Source organism: Mustela lutreola, chromosome 1, assembly GCF_030435805.1.
Source record: "Mustela lutreola isolate mMusLut2 chromosome 1, mMusLut2.pri, whole genome shotgun sequence".
NCBI lineage: Eukaryota > Metazoa > Chordata > Mammalia > Carnivora > Mustelidae > Mustela > Mustela lutreola.
The window spans coordinates 190,397,647-190,418,540 of record NC_081290.1 but is presented as its reverse complement, the minus strand read 5'-3'; the positions used below and the strand labels follow the sequence as shown (position 1 = coordinate 190,418,540).

Sequence of the window (20,894 nt, the reverse complement as noted above, 5' to 3'; positions counted from 1 at the left end):
AAAGGGAAGTACTCAGCATGGCATCTCTCACATAGTAAATGCTCAGTAAATAGTCAGCTACTATTGCTTCCTGCGGTCTGGATGTCATCAAATGCTCTCTATTCCTTTAGAACACAACTCACAGTGGAGTCTGCCAGTCTCTGAACCTGAAGTCTCACCTTCGCACCAGCCAGTTCCTTCATCATAAAGAGAGAATCATCAGCTCGTTCATCATCGTCGTCCTCATAATTTGGGGAGGGAGCTCCCTCGGCGCCTTGCCTCAGTAGGCTGCCACTTCCTCGAGGGTCAAATGGATCGACCACAATGGGCTCAGTACCTTTAATTTCACATCGGCAGAAAGGACAGCCCTGGCCTTCGGATTCCTGCAGAGCAAACAGGAGACGGTCAAAGGCTCATCTGTAAGTATGGACAATATGGAAATACATTTCCTAAAGATGAAAAAAGAAACCAGAAGCTTAAAACCTCTCCCACAAACCAGACCATCCTTTCTCTCCATAGAGGATACAAAACGCCCAGTTCCTCCGAGGACTACACAGCAGAGCACACGGTCTGGAGCCATACCTGCCAGGATGTGAGACAGGACGTGCACATGAGGTGTCCACAGGGCTCAATTTTCACATCCTTGTCGTTTTCAGCGCATATTTTACACAGCTGGAAGGTGGAGCCCATCTCACAGTATAATTCATATTGTTCCTTTAATAAAGAAAAATTGAAGAGACTACTTAGCCGAGAGCGGTATCTGTCGAACAAATGAATGACTGCAACCTTCAACTGACACTGGGAAAACTAGACTGTTACTCCCTCCACAAATTTGGCTTATATGGAAGTGCCCCAACAGTGGTCACCATTCTCTCACTGACACAGAAAGCACACGGTCTTGTCCTATTTCAGGTTTTTTAGAGAAACTACACACACATAAATCCACTAGGCTAGTCGATGGTTTAAAACCTAAGTGTTCCAATCACTCCGTAGTGCTCTACCATGAGTTGTGTCGAGGACAAAAGCTTGTCTCCAGAGAAACGGTGAGGAGGTAAAACAAAATTCACCTGGGTCACTTTGATGTGGTCTTGGGGAGTTGGTTCACATAAGCCTGTCAGGTCGGGATTCTGATTCCGTCCATCTGGAAACAGATAGCTGTAAAAAGAGTAACCGGCCTTGGGGTTTTACTAAAGACAATTTATAACTGTTGGCTAATGCAGACAAAATAATAGCTGGGCATTCTCTCATCTAAAAGGGCAACTGTGGGGGCGCCTGGGTGGCTCAGTGGGTTAAAAGGGCAACTGTGTTGGGGTGCCTGGGTGGCTCAGTGGGTTGGTCATGATCCTGGGTACTGGGATTGAGCCCCGCATCAGGACCTCTGCTCAGCAGGGAGCCTGCTTCCTCTCTCTCTCTCTCTCTCTCTCTCTGCCTGCCTCTCTGCCTACCTGTGATCTCTGTCAAAAAATTTTTTTAAAAAAATCTTTAAAAGGACAACTGTGGGGGCATCTGAGTGGCTCCGTCAGTTAAACGTCCAAACTCTGATTCCAGTTCACATCATGACCTCAGCGTGGGGAGACTGAGCCCCGCACCATCAGTTTCACACTCAGCACAGAAGTCCGCTTGAGATGCTCTTTCTCACTCAGCCCCTCCCACGGCTCATGCACACTCTCTCAAATACATAAATAGGCTACTTTGCATAAGGTACAAAGGTAAATCTTTGTATTTATCAAAGATAAATACTTCAAAAAATAAGTAACACAGAACAGTTCCAAGAAGATATTCTCCAAACAATGATACTCCTTCTCTAGGCCACAAGGCCACAGGCTTTATCTTTAAACTAAGTGGCTGACAAACTTTTTCTGTAAAGGGCCACACAAATATTTTAGACTTTGCAAGCCATAGAAGTATGTCCCCTATATTCTTTGGTTGTTATTGTTTATAGTAACCCTTTAAAAAGGAAAACCCATTTTAGTTCCAGGCCATACTGCAACAGCTGGCTGATGGGCCATAGTTGGCCCAACCCCTATTTTAATCTATGGATAGCCATAAAATAAAAATTATTAAATTTATTTTTATTTTATTTTAAGTAGGCTCCACACCCAGCGTGCAGCCTGACACAGGGCTCGATCTCACGACCCTGAGATCAGGACCTGAGCTGAGATCAAGAGTTGGACACTTAACCACTGAGTTACGTCGGTGTCCCCAAATTCTTAATTTAAGCACCATCTGTTTTTGGCCAAAGGCCTAAAATGCCCTTGTTTACCGGCTATTTAACATGGAAAGACAATAATTCAAAAGAAATGTAACAAGAAGCAAAGCAAGCCCCTGAGACCAGGTACCAGGAAGCCCAGAGTGCCGGCCTGCTCTGATACGTGGGGAAGCACTCCCTTCAGCCCCAACGCTGCCGCAGAAAATGGACTCTCCTCGTTGCTTTAAAACACAAGTAGCTTTCTAACAGCTGGTCAACTGCTAGTATTTTTAGTGCCTACCAAGCGATAATCAGTTTGCGTTCCCAAAGGAATAGCATTCTGGAATAAGTAAGAACTTACTTATCAATATTAGCAGAGATTACAAAAGCCCAAAGACTGAAGAAATACTGCCAAACCAAAATGCTTAGAGCAGATGAAGGCCACTGAGCCTGCTCTTATTAAAAACATCTAAGCACTCTAATGTGGGCTAGTTAAATAACTGGTAACATTTCCTGCTAAATGGCATATTTTCAAATATAGATTTGGAAATAAGTTAACATCTGGAAAAGGAAAAATAAACAGTTTACACATGGTAATAACTAAAGCACTAGAGAAAAATCATTTCACTCAAAGAATCCTTTTAAATAACAACAAAAGTCCTACAGAACCTGAAGGTTAAAATAATACAACCTGTTAATATGTTTCTTGAATCTTCAGTCCTGAAGACACCTGGAATCAAGTCACTGATGATTAAGTTTTATAACCCCTAAATTCCTGTATTCCAGCAAGGGGCAAACAGCAGATACTCACAAGCCTTCCCTGAAGCCATCAATCAGGGCTTGGAAGAGAGGTTTATTGTGAGGGATTGTCTGCAGAATGTTCCCATCAGCAGTGACATACCCAATAGCCCACTGACCCAGACGAGTGCAACTCAGCCGGAAAATGTAACTGAGAACAGAGATGAACAGAACATTTTATATGCTTTTGTTAGGGTGGAAGGCAAGACAGAGACAAAAATCAAACGGATCATCAATAATAGATTCTACAGTGACTCCAGACCAAAAGCAAAAAATACAGAAGTTCAATTCTTAAGTGGCTTGAAAGCATTTATCAAATCCTAAGATCTGCATAAGTCAATTCTTCTGGTAAACAGACATCAATCCCAGTGCAGCAATGGAGCTACTGGGAAACTAATCCAAGATCACCTTTCCTCTATCCTGGCAGAGGTCACAAAAGCATAGAATTCAGGAGAATAAACACCTTTGCTTCCCAGCACTGACCTGCCCGGTTTGTGAATGAACTTCTGGAGCCGAGCTTTCACTTCATCGTATGTCAGGAAAGCCATGTAACCAGGATGAGTTACAGCAAGACTGTTCCAGTTCCTGAGCAAAGAGGACCAGGGCTAAGGGAACAAGAGCTCGATCAGACCACTTAGCTCAGGACATCCCACCATCCTCAGAGCAAGGAAGAACAGAAAGAAAACCACCTCAATTCTCCATTCATTGTCACAAATTTTCAATTATATGGTTACTTTGAGAGAAATATGTTTGAGACGTAAGAAATCAGAAAAGAGGGGCGCCTGGGTGGCTCAGTGGGTTAAAGCCTCTGCCTTCGGCTCCGGTCACGATCCCAGGGTCCTGGGATCGAGCCCCACATCGGGCTCTCTGCTCAGCGGGGAGCCTGCTTCCTCCTCTCTCTCTCTCTCTACCTGCCTCTCTGCCTACTTGTGATCTCCATCTGTCAAATAAATACATAAAATCTTTAAAAAAAAAATTCAGAAAAGCTAAGAAGAAACAAATATATGCTTGTAGAAAGAAATTTCATTATAAAATGAAATTCAAGACATTTTACAGAAGTTCTAAGCAACAGCAAGGCCCACGTGTACAACTAAAAAGTTGCAAATAAAGGCTTACACCAGTTGGCATACACATATTATCTTTACAGAGAGAAAGAAATGAGCTCTTTCTGAAGTATCAATGCACATTAATAATAACAGTCAAGAATTTCAATACAATAGGAGAAAAAGCTGGAAATGTACATAAATGTCCAGCAACAGGAAACTGATTAAATAGGTCATATTACACCCATCTTCTGGGCATTCTACAATGATTTAAATGATACAAAGAATATTTAAAAGAGAGATTATAAATGTGAGGAGAAGAAAGCGCATTATATAGTTATTGTGTTTAACAATAAATAGATAAAACTGAGTAGTGAGGGTTTTTTTGCTTATAATCTCTACACTGACTAAAAATACTTTTGTATTTTTACAAAATGCACCTGGGTGGCTCAGTGGGTTAAAGCCTCTGCCTTCGGCTCAGGTCATGATCCCAGGGTCCTGGGATCGAGCCCAGCATCGGGCTCTCCGCTTCATGGGAAGCCTGCTTCCTCCCCTCTTTCTGCCTACTTGTAATCTCTGTCTGTCGAATAAATAAATAAATCCTAAAAAAAAATACTTTTGTACAATATGTAAACTTGCAAATGTTATTTTTTTAAAGAGCTCTCCTTTCAGGAAAGAAGCAACTAGTTTAGCCAACATTTTAGTATCCTACCTGAAAGAGTCGTGTGAAGATGTCAAATTCAAAAACTGAAATATAATCATTGCAGGTCAGATCAATAGTGGATTTCAGAGCCATGGCCTCGAGCCCGGAGCTGATGGGATGCACTTCGTGAAGGGCCTGTCGGAAACTCTTCCAAGGGACTATAGTCCTAGATGGGGGAGCAGGGGTGAAAGGGAAGGCAGAGTGAGGTAACAGACAATGCTGTGCACTGCCATAATAACCAAGAAAGCCACATTAAGGTCACAATATCAATTTCAATTCTCTTAAAGAAGTTAAGTTATATTTTGGATTGAGAACAGAAAGGGAATAAATATTTCTTAACTTTCTAATAAGGAAATTAGTAATAGAGAAACCTTTTTCCACTATTCTTTGGCAATATGTCATAAACTAATTCCCTTTCTCATCTTTCTTCACACATCTGTTCTCTTTAGAGAAACATGGAAAGAGAGAGATTACTCTTTTATATAAATGTCATCTGAGGCCAGGCCTTCACTAACTTAAAAGCTTACATTTAAACTAACTTTTTAAAAGCATATAAAACATCCTGAGTTCTTTGAGGAACTCATAATCACAAGGCCTAGACAGGAGGAAATAGTCTTAAGACACAGGAAGAACACAGTTCTGAAAGGGAGGAGGAATAAATTAGTAACATAAGAATGATTAAACCCCAGATAAGGCTAGCACAAGACACTATGGGATTTCTATTTCTCAAGATCTTTATGTAAACACAAGCTCACTGACTCTGAAAAGTTTATGTACTCACTGCCTAGAAATTAAGAGATAAAGTGGCATTTTGAACTCTTCTAAGGAGTTATTAAATTAAAAGGAACAAAGTTAAATTTATTCCGATCCTCTTTAACAAAGTTTTTAAATCACCGATTATTCTGTATTTTACATTTAAGCATATTTTTAAAAAGAAGGCATCTAAAGGGAAATTTATATTAGGATCTGTATGTACAACTAAAAAACTGTATTGCTAATTTTTTTAGTTCCCCGATCCAAATTTCATAGGCTGTACAAGAACATTTATATTAATACTTAAAAACAGAAGTCTAACACATAAATCTGTCTATATAATTTAAAACTTCTATACAACAAAAGACAATATGACAAAGTAGAAAACTAGCCACAGACTAGGAGAAGGTATTTGTAATGTAAGGTAACTAACAATCAGTGTCTTTCAATAGGAAAAAGACAAGTTACTCAGTACAGAAATGGACAAGTTAGGAACAGGAACAGGCAAGTCAGAGTAAGAATCCCAACTGGTCATAACTGCGAAAAGATGCTCAATCTCCTTTGTCATTAGGAATAAAAAGCAAAATATGATACCCAAGTCACACTACCCGTGTTAGCCCGACTGTAGAGCTATGGAATTTGTGTAGACTACTTACAGGGATATAAACTGGTATAACCACTTTGGAAAGCAATTAGGCAATATCTGGCAAAGCAGAGGACGTGAAACTCCCTGATTCAGCTATTTCACTACTAGGCATGTAACTGTGAAGAAGCTCTTGCATATGAAGGCAAAAATAATTTTGTTCACTGTGGCACAGTTTGTGAGCACAAAGAATGTGAAACATAAACCTCTATTAACAGCGGAATGGATAGGGAGAGAGACAGACAAATATTCGATATAAGAGCGTGGGTATCAGTTGAATCTGCAAAGATTTCTTTAAAAAAAAGAACCTCCAAAACATGGGGAGGTAGGTATAATAGTGCCCCCCTTATCTGCAAGGGATACTTTGCAAAATCCTCAGTGGATGGCTGCAAAGGCAGATAGTACCAAACCCTATATATACTGTAGTTTTTTCCTATACATGCACCTATGATAAGTTTAATTTATAATTTAGGCGTAGTAAGACAACAACAATAACAAAATAGAACAATTATAACCAATATACTGTAATGAAAGTTATGTGAATGTGGGTTTTCTCCAACAGCACCTCAGTGCAGTAGACATCCTTCTAGTCATGATGAGATAATATGCCTACATTGAGAAGATGGAGTGAGGGGAAGGACGCAAGCACTGCGACAGTGTTAGGCTACTACTGACGTTGTGTTAATACACCAGGAAGACCATCAGCTTCTGGACCACAGCTGACCTCAGGTATCTGAAACCATGAAAAGTAAAACTGCCAATAAGGGGGGGCCTACTGTACATACGCATTCATTATTTTTCTTTATGCTTTCCCATGACATAATTATTTCATTAATTAAAAAAAATAAACAGGGGCACCCAGTGGGCTCACTTGGTAGACCATGCAACTCTTGATGCTGGGGTTGTGATTTCAAGCATCACACTGAGGCTGCAGTTTATTTTTAAAAAAAGGTAAAACATCAAAAAAAATTTAAGCAGAAGGCCACAACATAAGCTTTAGCTCTTCACAGTTCATATTCATTATTTTGAGGGGCACCTGGGTAGCTCAGTGGTTAAGCGTCTGACTTCTGGGTCTCAGCACAGGGCCTGATCTCAGGGATGGAGTTCCAGACCCACAATGGGCTCCATGCTGAGAGCCTACTTAAGAAACAAACACATAGGGGCGCCTGGGTGGCTCAGTGGATTAGGCCGCTGCCTTTGGCTCGGGTCGTGATCTCAGAGTCCTGGGATCAAGCCCCGCATCGGGCTCTCTGCTCAGCAGGGAGCCTGCTTCCCCCTCTGTCTCTGCCTGCCTCTCTGCCTACTTGTGATCTCTCTCTGTCAAATAAAATAAATAAAATCTTTAAAAAAAAAAAAAAAAAAAAAGAAACAAACACATAAACAAAACAAACAAAAAAATCAAATTCATTATTTTGAGACTTACTTTTCCCCAAAAGCTTTCCTCCAAAATTCTGCAGCATCTGCTTTCGTAATCCGAAATGTGTCTCCTTGAAAGAGTCCACTCGGAAAGATTCCTTTTAGTTCTGCCAGCATGTGGCTGAAGATCAGGGATAGCTTGGTTAGGTTTCGCCTACAAATGATCAAAAAAAAAAAAAAAAAAAAAGTGCAATAATTAAACACATAAAATTACTTCTATTTTAAATGCGCTGAATTCACCAGATCAGGTATGTAATTAATATAAACATGAACATACATTTACAAAGAACCTCTTCAAATATACTTTCTGGCAAATATTATTCAGAGATACATAAAACTAGGAAAGAAGACAGGAAGGAATGTGCTGCTGACACTATTAAATACTCTCATTTTTATCTTTGTTCAAAGAAGAGCTTCAGAAACTGTTTTTGTCCTAACATCATATGAAAGATGGAGATATAACACACGGATGACTGTTGCATTCACTAGGTCCACTCCTACTCCCTGCATTCAAAAAGATGTCCTATAGTAAATCGAAAATTTAACAATTACATATTTTAAGGCTTTCAATCTCAGGTTAATCAGGTCTAATACCTCTGAGTATTAACTAACATGAACAAATCTACTTTTTGAGGATGACATAGATACAATGACTCAACAAATAAAGGTGCAAACTTGTATGTTAACATAATCAATCGCAGGGGCACCTGGGTGGCTCAGTGGGTTAAAGTCTCTGCTTTCAGCTCAGGTCATGATCCCAGGATCCTGGGAATGAGCCCTGCTTTGGGCTCTCTGCTCAGCAGGGAGGCGGCTTCCTCCTCTCTCTGCCTGCTGCTCTGCCTACTTGTGATCTCAGTCTGCCAAATAAATAAATAAAATCTTTTTAAAAAAATCATTCACAAACAAAAGAAAGGAAATAATAAAAAAGCAAAATATACTATTTCTGCTTTGCCTAAGCTACTCTGGATTTTTTTTTAAAGATTTTTTATTTATTTGACAGACAGAGATCACAAGTAGGCAGAGGGAGGGGGGTGGGGGGTGGGTGGGGGAGCAGGCTCCCGGCTGAGCAGAGAGCCCTGGGATCATGACCTGAGCCAAGGCAGAAGCTTTAACCCACTGAGCCACCCAGGCGCCCTATTCTGGATTTTTTTAAAAAAATTTTATTTATCTGAGCTAGAGACAGGGAAAGAGAGAGAGAGAGTGTGCGAGCATGCACCCATGAGTGGGGAGAGGAGCAGAGAAAGGGGAGGAGGAGACACCTCACGGAACAGGGAAGCCCAATGAGGGGCTCAATCCCAGGACTCTGGGGATCATGACCTGAGCCGAAGGCCGTCATTTAATTGGCTAAGCCACCCAGGATCCCAGCTATTCTGGATTTTAAAGCTAATCATATCACTCATCCAAATTAAAAAATAAATTACAATTTTAATATCCAGACCTAACAAGTATTTTCACTTAAATCAGACCTTAAAGAAGTTAAGTTTTACCAAAACAGTTCTTCCTATACCAAACCTGGAATGCTAGTATCCAAACCATGTGACAATTTCTACCTGCATGCATATGCTAGTGCTATGCTTTATCCATTAGTGAGCTTTACTCTGATAACCTCATAAAGATGCCACAGAAAATAATGGAGTTATCGAATCACTATGTTGTATACTTGAAATTAATGTAACATTCTGTCAACTATAATTCAATATAAAAAAGATGCCACATAGTACCAATTTAACACACCAGATGATGCCTCTACTTTGAGGTATGTCCTTTAATCAGATTATCTTTCTTATCTTTAATGTGCTGCCACACAGAGAAAGACAGACAGATGCTTTAGATACTGTTAATACGCCAAACCAGCTACCATCCGTACTTATTTTCACCTTGTCCCCATCATTAGTATTTTTATATTCAAAAGTCTATTCTTAAGTGGATTATAAAATTTCAAGTCAATTCGTGATCAAATTTGAGTACCTAAAAATTCTCTTTCATGGAGAGATTGTTCTCTTTTTTGCTATATAAAATGCTGCACCAAAGACACCAGGTCTTCCTAGCCCTGATTCTTGTGCAAAACGCTACTGAAATCTTTCCAGTCAGCTTTCAACAAATCAGCTTCAGTTCTAAGATCTGTCTTCTTGCACTTTAGCAAGTTATTCTTTCTAGTTTCCGATTTGCTTTCTGAAAGCACTACAAAAGTGATAATATATTCTTTGAAGACAGTCTAAAATAATTCCTATGCTATGTAGATCAAGTGTGAGATACGAAGACAAGCACTTATCCAATCCCTAAGCTCCTTTAACCGTTGTCCTCCTCACACTTTGAGATCCTTCAATTATGGCTTATTAGAACTTTTGCTATTTTATCAAAAAAGAAACAAAAAGCAGAAAGACCAAGAATATATCACAGAATGGGGCACCTGGCTAGTTCAGTAAGTAGACCCTGTGACTCTCGATCTCAGTGTCATGATTTTGAGCCCCACAGTGGAGGTAGAGATCACTTAAATATTTTTTAAAAAGAACGAACTATGCTAAACAGTACAGAACAATGTGTGATATGACCAAAAAGATATATATCCCACTCTCAAGGTTACCACAGACCTTTTTCTGGACTCCTATAATGTTGTCCTCACTTGGTTCTCCTCCTGTTCTCTTAACAGTTATTTCCCAAGAATATGTTCTCCGCCACTTTTCTTTCTTTTCCCATGTGCTCTCCTGACTCTTCCTTCACATTCTCAAGCTTCAGAAACTACCCTGCAAGCAACTCCCAAATCTCAAGCCTTGGAAGCTCTCCAACTCCCAACTGCCAACCACATTCCTCCACTCAAATGCTAGCACCTCAGAGCAACATGTTCAAAATTAAATTAATCTTCCTTCTCAAGTCTGTTCTTACTTCATGTTCTCTTTAATGACAACACCATCTTACTTCTCACAAATTCAAAACCTTAAAGTCATCTTGGTTGCTTCCATTTCCCTTATTCTCCATATCGGATTTATTTGTCAATTTGCTGGCCACTGTTGTCTTTCCACTTTTAAATTATATTCTTTAAAAAGATTATTTATTTATTTATTTATTTGACACACAGAGAGAGAGATCACAAGTAGGCAGAGAGAAAGGGGAAGCAGGCTCCCCACCAAGCAGAGAGCCCGATGTGGGGCTCGATCCCAGTACCCTGGGATCATGACCTAAGCCAAAGGCAGAGGCTTTAACCCACTGAGCCACCCAGGCACCCGAAATTATATTATTATTCTAATATAAGTTCCTTGCTACCTTCCCCCATCTACCCTACAATTCAAAGTTCAGTCTTTCAACATACACACAAAAAGATGCTAACATCACTCATCACGAGACATCCCCTCTCACCTGACAGAATGGTTAAAATAAACAACACAACAAACAACAGGTGTTGGTGAGGGTGTTGACTAGAACTGAACTGGAACAGTCACTGTGGAAAACAGTACGGAGGCTCCTCAGAAAGTTAAAAACAGAACTGACCTACAATCCAGTAATCACACTACTGGTTCTTAACCCAAAAACTATAAACACACACGCACCTCTATGGTTACGGCAGCATTATTTACAATAGCTAAACCAAGGAAGCAGCTCAACTGTCCAGATGAATGGATAAAGAAGATGTGGTGTGTGTGTATATATATATATATATATATATATATATGTCCACGAAATATTACTCAGCCATAAAAAGTGAGATTTTGCCAATTACCACAACATGGATGGAACTAGAGAGGATAATGCCAAGTGAAGTCAGTCAGACAGAGAAAAACAAATACCCTCTGATTTCACTCATATGTGGAATTTAAGAAACGAATGAGCAAAGGAAAATAAAGAAAGAGACATACAAAACAAGAAACAGACTCTTAACTCTAGAGAACAAACTGGTGGCTGCCAGAGGGGCAGTGGGTGGGGAGAGGGGTGGACTAGGTGAAGGGATTCAGAATGCACCTATGGTGGTGAGCGCCGAATCAGGTACAGAACTCTGAATCACTACGCTGTACACCTGAGATTAATTTAACACTCTGCTAACATACTGGATTAAAATAAAACATTTAATAATAATAAAAACAGACTTGAGTCTTCAATCTCCTCCTCTACAGGTCCAATCATGCCATATAATTGCCCTTTTTAAAAATTAATTGTTTATTTATTTATATGAGAGAGAGAGCGTGCGCACACGCACACACGAGCACAAATGGGGTCAGGTGTAGAGGGGAAGCAGACTCCCCGCTGAGCAGGGAGCCAAGATTATGACCTGAGCTGGAGGCAGACACATAACTTGACTGAGCTATCTAGGCGTCCCTAACTGCCCTTTCAGGAGGGAAAATAACAATTTCCACAGTGCCAGTGGGACAAAACCCAAACTCAGCTTTGATCTGATGACTTTCCACTGCCCTGGATCTAACCTACCTTTCTACCTGACTTCTTTCTTTGTTAGGAATATACTCTAGCCAAACTGAATATGTCATCTTTTCTTATACATACCGCCCTTACTCACTTTCCCACCTCTGAGCCTCTGCTTATCTGGTTCCCCAGACTGAAAGAAGACGCAGCTTAAATGTCATTTCCTAAGAAGCCAGCTAGAAGTAATAAGCCACTAAAATACCCACAGCCTATTTGCTGAAGTTCTCAGACCGTCTGAACCCATCTTGTGCTTTAGCTATCTGAGTACACAAGGGCTATATTTCTAATATGTATCTATATCCCACAGGATATCCGGCACAATTTCTAACCTTCATGATACCTTCCGAAAACACTGAGTGCCCACTATGTGCCTGCTGGGCAACAGGGATGGACACAACAGTGAACAAGACAAAATTCCTGTTTTTATGGCATTTACATTCCCACAGGAGAGCATCAGGTAATGGGAGAAAAGTACTCTGAAGAAAAAGCAGAGTATGAGAAGAGAGTCGTGTAGGGTTGCTGTTTTAGAGAAGGTGGTCTTGGGAACCTCTCTCCAAGAGCAGATTTTTTTTTTTTTAATTAAATTTTTATTTATTTATTTGACAGAGAGAGAGGGAGAAAGATCACAAGTAGGCAGAGAGGCAGGCAGAGAGAGAGAGGGAAGCAGGCTCCCTGCTGATCAGAGATCCCAATGCAGGGCTCAATCCCAGGACCCTGAGATCATGACCTGAGCCGAAAGCAGAGACTTAACCCACTGAGCAACTCAGGCGCCCCCAAGAGCAGATTCTTAAACGAGGTATGAAATGGGGACAACGTGAGTCTGGGATGACCAAGCCATATCGGCGCCTTTTCAAATAATCTCACAGTCAGAGGGGCAGCTGGGTGGCTCAGTGGGTTAAAGCCTCTGCCTTTGGCTCAGGTCATGTTCCCAGGGTCCTAGGATAGAGCCCCAGGTCAGGTTCTCTGCTCAGCAGGGAGCCTGCTTCTTCCTCTCTCTCTGCCTGCCTCTCTGCCTACTTGTGATCTCTTGTCTGTCAAACAGATTAAAAAAAAAAAAATTTCCAGTCAGATCTACCAAGTGCCCAGCATTATGCTGGATCAGAGATAAAATATACACACCAAAATAATAATGGACAGAAAGCTATTTTAATATGTGAAGTAAGCCACGAGAAAAGGGAAAGTTATTGACCACAAGGATGTAATGAGACCAGGTACGTAAGAGCAGTTCAAAGTGCTGACTGAAATAGACACAGAAAATCAATTTGAGACACTTTCCTACTTAAGGATGCATTCCCCCAAAAAGCCAGCTTACATTTCTTAAAACCACCAGAGATGCACATCATAAGCATCACACTTCTTAAAAGGAAATTAAGCATCTATAAAATCCCATGGGTCAGAGCATTTTGTAACTGATCTGAGTTGAAATTCTGTTCAATAACATTTTAAGACCATAGGCTTATAGCGGAGTGTCCGCCGTGTACAGAGCTGAATTTAATCAGCAGAATCTGTCTAAACATGTAATCTTAGAATAATGAGGCATGATGGATGTTTAGGCTTATGACAAAGCAAGCAATACTTCGCAAAATTCTGTCAGCAGTTACTTCAATTCATACACTACGTTCTAACAATTCTCCAAAGAAACACAGAGGAACATATCTCTTCTACTTTTTTTTTTTTTTAAAAACAAATACCCTGAAGACATAACTACTCTCAAGTTCCAGCAGCAGCAAGCAATATAGGTTTTTTTTTAACTCAGTATTTGAAGGAGGAGGTCATTTTTATTGCCTTTAATGCCAGACATCTACATCTAAGTAACCACAAATTCTACCGTATAGCTTCCATCTTCCTCTTCTCTTCGCTCACAACTTCCTTATAATCAAATGCTGATTCAGTATGCAGTGTCAGTTTAAGTTCAAGGCCAGTGTCAGTTCTTTTCTCCCTACCTCCAGTTCTATTCTAAAAGCTAACACACCTTTTTTGTACCTCAAGCCTAAAACAACGGTGACATCTTCTGGGTATAATTTCAGCTAGTAGGGACTAAGATTTCTGTGTCACAAATAGGTACATTAAAGATTAAAGAAGCAATTACCGTTCCTGTTTTAGCTTCTAAAGTAGAAAGATAAATACAACTTGAGAGGAATTACAATCACCACTTCTGCAGATCAAACAAGACAGTGTTGAAAAGTAGCCTTTAAATGAATGAGATAAACAGAAACCTCTTCAAATGATTCCGACTGATGAAGTTACTACTGCACAAAATACTGAAAAACAAGTTATCTTATAACTCATAGCCACGAAGTTCTTTGCAGAGGAAGAGGAAATGGAAAAAAGAACATAGTGCGGGGAGATAAATTAACACTTTCTATTAAAATATATTTATTGGATGCCTGGGTGGCTCAGTGGGTTGAGCTCTGCCTTCGGCTCAAGTCATGATCTCAGGGTCCTGGGATCGAGTCCCACATCGGGCTCTCTGCTCAGCAGGGAGCCTGCTTCCCTTCCTCTCTCTGCCTGCCTCTCTGCCTACTTGTGATCTCTGTCAAATAAATAAATAAAATCTTTTAAAAAATTAAAATAAAATATATTCATGAACATTTAAGATGAGTACTGATAGTACCACTCTTCCTTGCTTAGTGAGAATGCCCCAACCCTTCGAAGTACAGCAACAGTATTATGAAGAAAAGGACTGTCGAGAAATCAATACATTAAGGGATTGAGATCTTCTAGGAAAAAAATATTATAAAACAGTCCAATATATTCATAAAGATATTCTCATTTAGGGTGCCATTTTCTGAAACTCCATTTAAATAGAGATAAATTCTATAACTGACAAGCATACTCTGTTTATTCTTTCTATAAGAGTTATCTAAAAATAATGTATGATAATACTAGAGAAGACTAGAGATTTAAAATGTTTTTCCTGGGATGCCTGGTGGGCTCAGTTGGTAGAGTACATGACTCTTGATCTCACAGTTGTGAGTTTGAGCCCCACATAGTTGGGTATACAGATTACTTAAAATTAAAACTAAAATACTTAAAAATAAACAAAATAAAATGTATTTCCTGATCCCCCATTAATTTACTGGGCCCTTGGGCAGTTACTTAACCTCTCTGGGCTGCCACTTCCTGAGATGTAATATAAGGGAGCTGGAACCAATGACTCTTGAAAATCTCTTTCTATGAATAAAAATTTATGAATTTATGCTATTCCATGGATTTGAAACTAGAAACCTTAACTTCAGCAATTTAATTTCACAATAGGATTGAAGAAGAAAGACTCAAGAGAAAGCAAACTAGTATATATATCTTTATAAGAATGAGGACTAGAAATTATAAGATAATTTTACAAGTTTATTTTCTTTCTGTCTACAAAGAATTTTTTTTTACTTTTTAATATTTTAATTTTTTTAAATTAAACTCAATTAAATAACATAATGTACTATTAGTCTCAGAGGTAGAGGTTAAAGATTCATCAGTCTTATATAACACCCGGGGCTCGTAACATCACATGCCCTCCTTAATGTCATCACCCGGTCACCCCATCTCCCCCTCCCTCCCTTCCAGCAACCCTCAGTTTGTTTCCTATGATTAAGAGTCTCTTATGGTTTGTCTCCTTCTCTGATTTCATCTTGTTTTATTTTTGCCTGCAAAGAACTTGTTCATTTATTTTTAAAGATTCTATTTATTTATTTATTTTGACAGAGACGGAGAGAAAATGAGCACACAAGCAAGGAGAGCAGCAGGCAGAGGGAGAGGGAGAAGCAGGCTCCTCACTGAGCAGGAAGCCCAACGTGGGGCTCAAATCTTAAGACCCTAGGATCATGACCTGAGCTGACTGGCAGAAGCTTAACTGACTGAGCCACCCAGCGCCCAACCTACAAAGAATTCAAATGAACTCATGTCTCATGGAATTTAAATGAGCAGTTAATTGTATGAACCCACTGTGGGATCTGAAAAGTTAATCTGATCTGGTAAATACTGTTTTCTATTCTAACACCGGGGATTTACTAAATCCCAGAATGTGTGGTAGGTTATTTTACTCAATTTCATTTCTGAAGAAATAACTAACATCAAAAATCATCGAAGCCGGGGCACCCGGGTATCTCAGTTGGTTCAGTGTCTGCCTTCGGCTCGGGTTATGATCCCAGGGTCCTGGAATTGAACCCCACGTTGGACTCTCTGCTCAGCCGGGAGTCAGTTTCTCCCTCTGCCCCTCCCCCCGCTCATGCTCGCTCTCTCTCTCTCAAATAAATAAAATCTTTAAAAAAAAAGTCACCTCAGCCATTTCAAAATACTACCTTACATGAAAACAGTTCAAAGTTTCCGGAAGAAGTTTCTTTGATTTTCAAAGAGAAGAAAACAGAACTTGCCTTTTACCATTTAGTTACTTAAGAGATTCTAAGTGATGGGGGATACAACTGGTGTAAATTCAATTTCTCTGCATGACAGAATTTTCATAACGAAACACTGGGGGAACCCCAATAATTTAGGCTGGAATCTATTTTAATATTTATGGGCCCAATGAACCTCTACTTCCCAGTGAGTAAATTTCAAAATGATTAGCACTTTTGATACAATGATTAACAAACAAGCTATAGAACATTATATAGTATCATCTTGAAGTTGTAAAATCTTCCCCCAAATGAGGTCACAGCGATACCCCATTTTTTGCCATTCAGCCAGCAGTGTGAGGTAAAGGCCCCATATAGAGGACGATAAATTGATTATACTGTTGAATGGTGAAACGATCAATGCTTGTAAGAATTTCATTTGCTGCCACCATTTCAGCGATAACTATGCTGCTTTCCTCTTCAATGAACCCTGAGAACCTTATATGCAAACACAGTGTCATCCAAAGAATGCTGAGAGCATACTGTGGTGAACATTCATAACCGGGCAGAAGCACCCCTGCTCACAGTAATCAGCTTTAAAAATAGATAGAACGGAACTTCTTTCAACAAGCTCCACAGGAAGTCAATAAAGTACTGTTTAACTCTTATCTGCTTAAACTGCTTAAAAAAAGGGGATGGGGGTGGCAAAACTAGAACCATCACCTACAAAAGGAGTTCTGAGCCAGTATCTCTAAAAATATCAATGACCTTTTTTTTTTCCAAAATACAAAACACATATTAAATGTACCTGTTGCTATACTTGTGGCCATCCTTTTTAAGACCCTCAAGTTACATGTAACAGACTACCATCACAGCACTAACCATCCACAGCATTTTCAGCTCCCTGTTTCACAGAATTGAAAGCTGAAGGGACACTAATCTAATTCACCGGATGAGTAGGAAGGCAGCAGCCCATGTGAGAATCTCCAGTACTCCCCTCACACTTCTAACAAATTAATCTTAAGCCACAGACTCAATCTCATTACTCCCCCTACACAAAAATCTTCAAAGACTCCCCAATAACCACCAAAAAAGTTCAAGTTGTTCAGCTTACAAATCAGAGCACTTACAATATGGTCCTGATTCATCTTTCTAAACACACATGACTCATTATTCCCCCCAAATCCTATAGTTTCCGGGGCCCCACACCTTTCTTGATGATGTTACGTCAACAATTCATGCCTCTATTTCTAACAGTTAACCTTAAGAGCTTACTGCACATCAGATGCTTTGCTAAGCTACATATATACCTCATTTAATTCTCATAATAGTGCATTGAAATAGGAATTACTAATACTATCACACAAATGAGAAACAAAGACTTAATGATGTTAAATAACTTGCCCAAGGTCACAGAGCTAGTAAATGGCAAAGCTGGTCTACTGATTCAAGAGCCCAGACTGATCAGTATGATTCAGATTTCCTTTCTATCGCCTATGGTTACTGAACTCCTGCCCAAAGTCCATCTCAAATGCTATCTCCCCAGTGTGTGCAGTGGGGCGGGCAGGTGTGGGATATTTGCCTGTCTTTATTCCATGTCCACTCTCCAGCCCGAGACCCCGAAGCACCTTGCTCATACTCAGCACAAGCTCTACCATATTCTCTTTTGTATCCGTTGTCTTAGTCCCCAACTGGACAACTCCTTGTGGGCAGGGACGGTGTCTCACATACTTTGTCTCCTGCAGTAGTGAGCACACTGCCTTGCACCTAACAGGCATTCAATAAATTTGTAGAACTGAACGGGAAATTTTTTTTTTTAAATAAACATTTTACTCTGGAACCTTAGATTTATAAAAGAAGTTGAAGATACTACAGAATTTCCCATGCAGCCCTCATTCAGTTTCAGTTTCCCTTAATAGTATTAAGACCTTATATTACTGTGGTTCATTTGTGAACACTAACAAACCAACAACCATATGGTCCTATCAACTGAACCGCAACTTTCTGCAGGTCTTGCCTGTTTTTTTCCATTAATGCCCTTATTTGTTTCAGGATCCAATCCAGGATACATAGCATTTAACATCACATCTCCTTACTCTCCTCTGGTCTGCGGTAGTTTCTTAGTCTTTGTTCTTCTTCGACCTCACAGAGTTTTAAGGGGTTCCTGTCAGGTATTTTGCAGAACATCCCCGGATATGCTTAGCTGATGTTAAGCTCGTATTTTTGATGAGGCCTGAGTTTACAGAGAGAATCCCACGGAAGTGAGATGCCCTTCTCATCACATCCTATCAGGGGCTACATGAAGTCCACATGACATCACTGGTGATGCAAATCTTGATCACTGGGTTAATGCCAGGAGTGTTTGGCATTCTTCTCCACCAGACAGTTACTAGTGGACAAGATGTCCTTTTTCACCAACAGTTGTCCTTTCCTAACTCATCTGAAACAGGGTCATTTATACTAGAGACAATATTTGAAAATAATTATTTCCTAAAGAGTTTAAGAACATAATCTGACTTCCCTGTATTTATAACCTTTGAATTTATTCAACTCAAGTTTTGAAAGGTAAGTATATAAGCTATTACAGACACTGAAGCATTTGTCTGCAGCTAAAAGTGTATTAACCCCAGTATCTGATTACTTCTTCTCCAGACCAGTTCTTTAAAGAATATGCAAGCACTTAAGTAACAAAATGCAAAACGAAAAATCATCTCTAAAACTTCTCATACCTTCTCACTAGCAAATGACAAAACCACCAAGTTGCTTTCAGAAAGCCTGTCCTATGAACTTAAAAAATATATTTAAAAATATATGGATACACAGACAGACAAAACAACTTATACTGAGCAGGAAACAGCTCTAACAGAATCTAATCAAATATGCAGAAAGTCTATCTGGTTATCATTAATTATTTACCTCCTAAATATATGACACATTAGACATTTAAATATATGGTTTCTCTGAACAAATACAGAGTAGCTACTGAACTTTAGTATCCTCAAAACAGGGGAAGAAATATGGAATTTTCTGTAACTATCTGAATCTAAGACTTTTGAAGGGATCAAAACTGGAGAAATCCTCATAACTGCCACTCTCTTCAATATATTTTCCATGAAAAATAATCCTCCTTGGGATGGCCTGAATAGTTCAGTCAGTTAAGTGTCTGCCTTCAGCTCAGGTCATGATCCCAGGGTCCTGGGATAGAGCCCCACATCAGGCTCCCTGCTTGGCCAGATGCCTGCTTCTCTTCTCTCCCATTCCCCCTACTTGTATCTCTGCTCTTGCTGTCTCTCCGTCAAATAAATAAATAAAATCTTTTAAGAACAAAGAGGAGGGGCAAAACAAATGCAGGGCACATGGTTAGCTCAGTTGGAAGAGAGTGCAACTTTTGGTCTCAGGGTCATGAGCTGGAGCCCATACTGGGTGTGGAGATTACTTAAAATATATACATAAATAAATTTTAAAAAGGCAGAACAAATCCATGTGAACAGTTATTTTGAAAATACTGGCCAATCAATGTCCCAAGCAAACTACCTTTATAAGAAAATCATGCTGGGGCACCTGGGTGGCTCAGTGAGTTAAGCCGCTGCCTTCGGCTCAGGTCATGATCTCAGGGTCCTGGGATCGAGCCCCGCATCGGACTCTCTGCTCATCGGGGAGCCTGCTTCCTCCTCTCTCTCTCTGCCTGCCTCTCTGCCTGCTTGTGGTCTCTCTCTGTCAAATAAATAAAATCTTTAAAAAAAAAAAAAGAAAAGAAAATCATTCTAGTTTTGTATATTCTCACCTAAGGCAGAAAGTAATGCCCTCTCTTTGAGACCCAGTCTTTGTCGGTATCTTTTATAAAGACTCGAAAATGCACTTAGCATCTTAGCACAGCTTCATAGATTGTAGGATTTCAGGGGCTGTGCCACCTACCCAGTAGCATCTACCCTACTTCCAAACAGGAAAATGAACATTTGAGCCACCCATGTGTATTGAAGCCACCACGCAAGAGTAAACAGTGTTTACTGTGTGCAGTAAATTCAGCAAAGTAAAACACATATGATAAAATGTCAACAGGGTCAAGGTGCAGAGGTATATTCACATATGAGGAAAAATAAAGAAAAAAAAATCACAAATGTACCTTGAATAGAATACGAGATATCTGAAAGCTATATGCAAACTTAAACCGATCATGATGAACTGGTAGAAACTGAATGGTACTTGAAAAAGTGATGTGGAGTGCCTGGGTGGCTCAGTGGGTTAAGCCTCTGCCTTCAGCTCAGGTCATGCTCTTAGGGTCCTGGGTTCAAGCCCTGCATCGGGCTCTCTGCCCAGCGGGGAGCCTGCTTCTTCCTCTCTCTCTGCCTGCCTCTTTGCCTACTTGTGATCTCTGTGAAATAAATAAAAGAAATCATTAAAAAAAAAGAAAGAAAAAAGAAAAAGTGATGTGTTTTGCCTGTGAAAGGAGGAGGGGAGGGTTTAAACAAAGAGAGGAAACCAAAAAATGGTAACTGAAAAAATGAATTGGTAAAAATCTTCAGAACGCAGCAACTCTTAAAATCTTAACATCTAATTCTGTTCTGTCTCAACATCAAATTAGACACACAATATAGAAGGCATTTTAATAAAAATTACAGAGAACTCTAGTCCA

The 20,894-nt window shown here is 39.9% G+C and overlaps 1 protein-coding gene across 2 annotated transcripts in view; it reads right to left on the bottom strand.

Annotated features, from left to right (window-relative positions):
• CBL (Cbl proto-oncogene) overlaps nucleotides 1-20,894 on the bottom strand; it is an 82,942-nt gene that overhangs the window by 28,013 nt on the left and 34,035 nt on the right. For both annotated transcript variants that reach the window (XM_059183290.1, XM_059183297.1), the window contains 7 exons: nucleotides 7,531-7,677; nucleotides 4,721-4,877; nucleotides 3,449-3,570; nucleotides 2,979-3,116; nucleotides 1,047-1,134; nucleotides 562-693; nucleotides 159-362 (listed from right to left, as the gene is read on the bottom strand). In XM_059183290.1, the coding sequence (XP_059039273.1) occupies nucleotides 159-362; nucleotides 562-693; nucleotides 1,047-1,134; nucleotides 2,979-3,116; nucleotides 3,449-3,570; nucleotides 4,721-4,877; nucleotides 7,531-7,677 (988 nt within the window). The remainder of the gene's footprint in view (nucleotides 1-158; nucleotides 363-561; nucleotides 694-1,046; nucleotides 1,135-2,978; nucleotides 3,117-3,448; nucleotides 3,571-4,720; nucleotides 4,878-7,530; nucleotides 7,678-20,894) is intronic.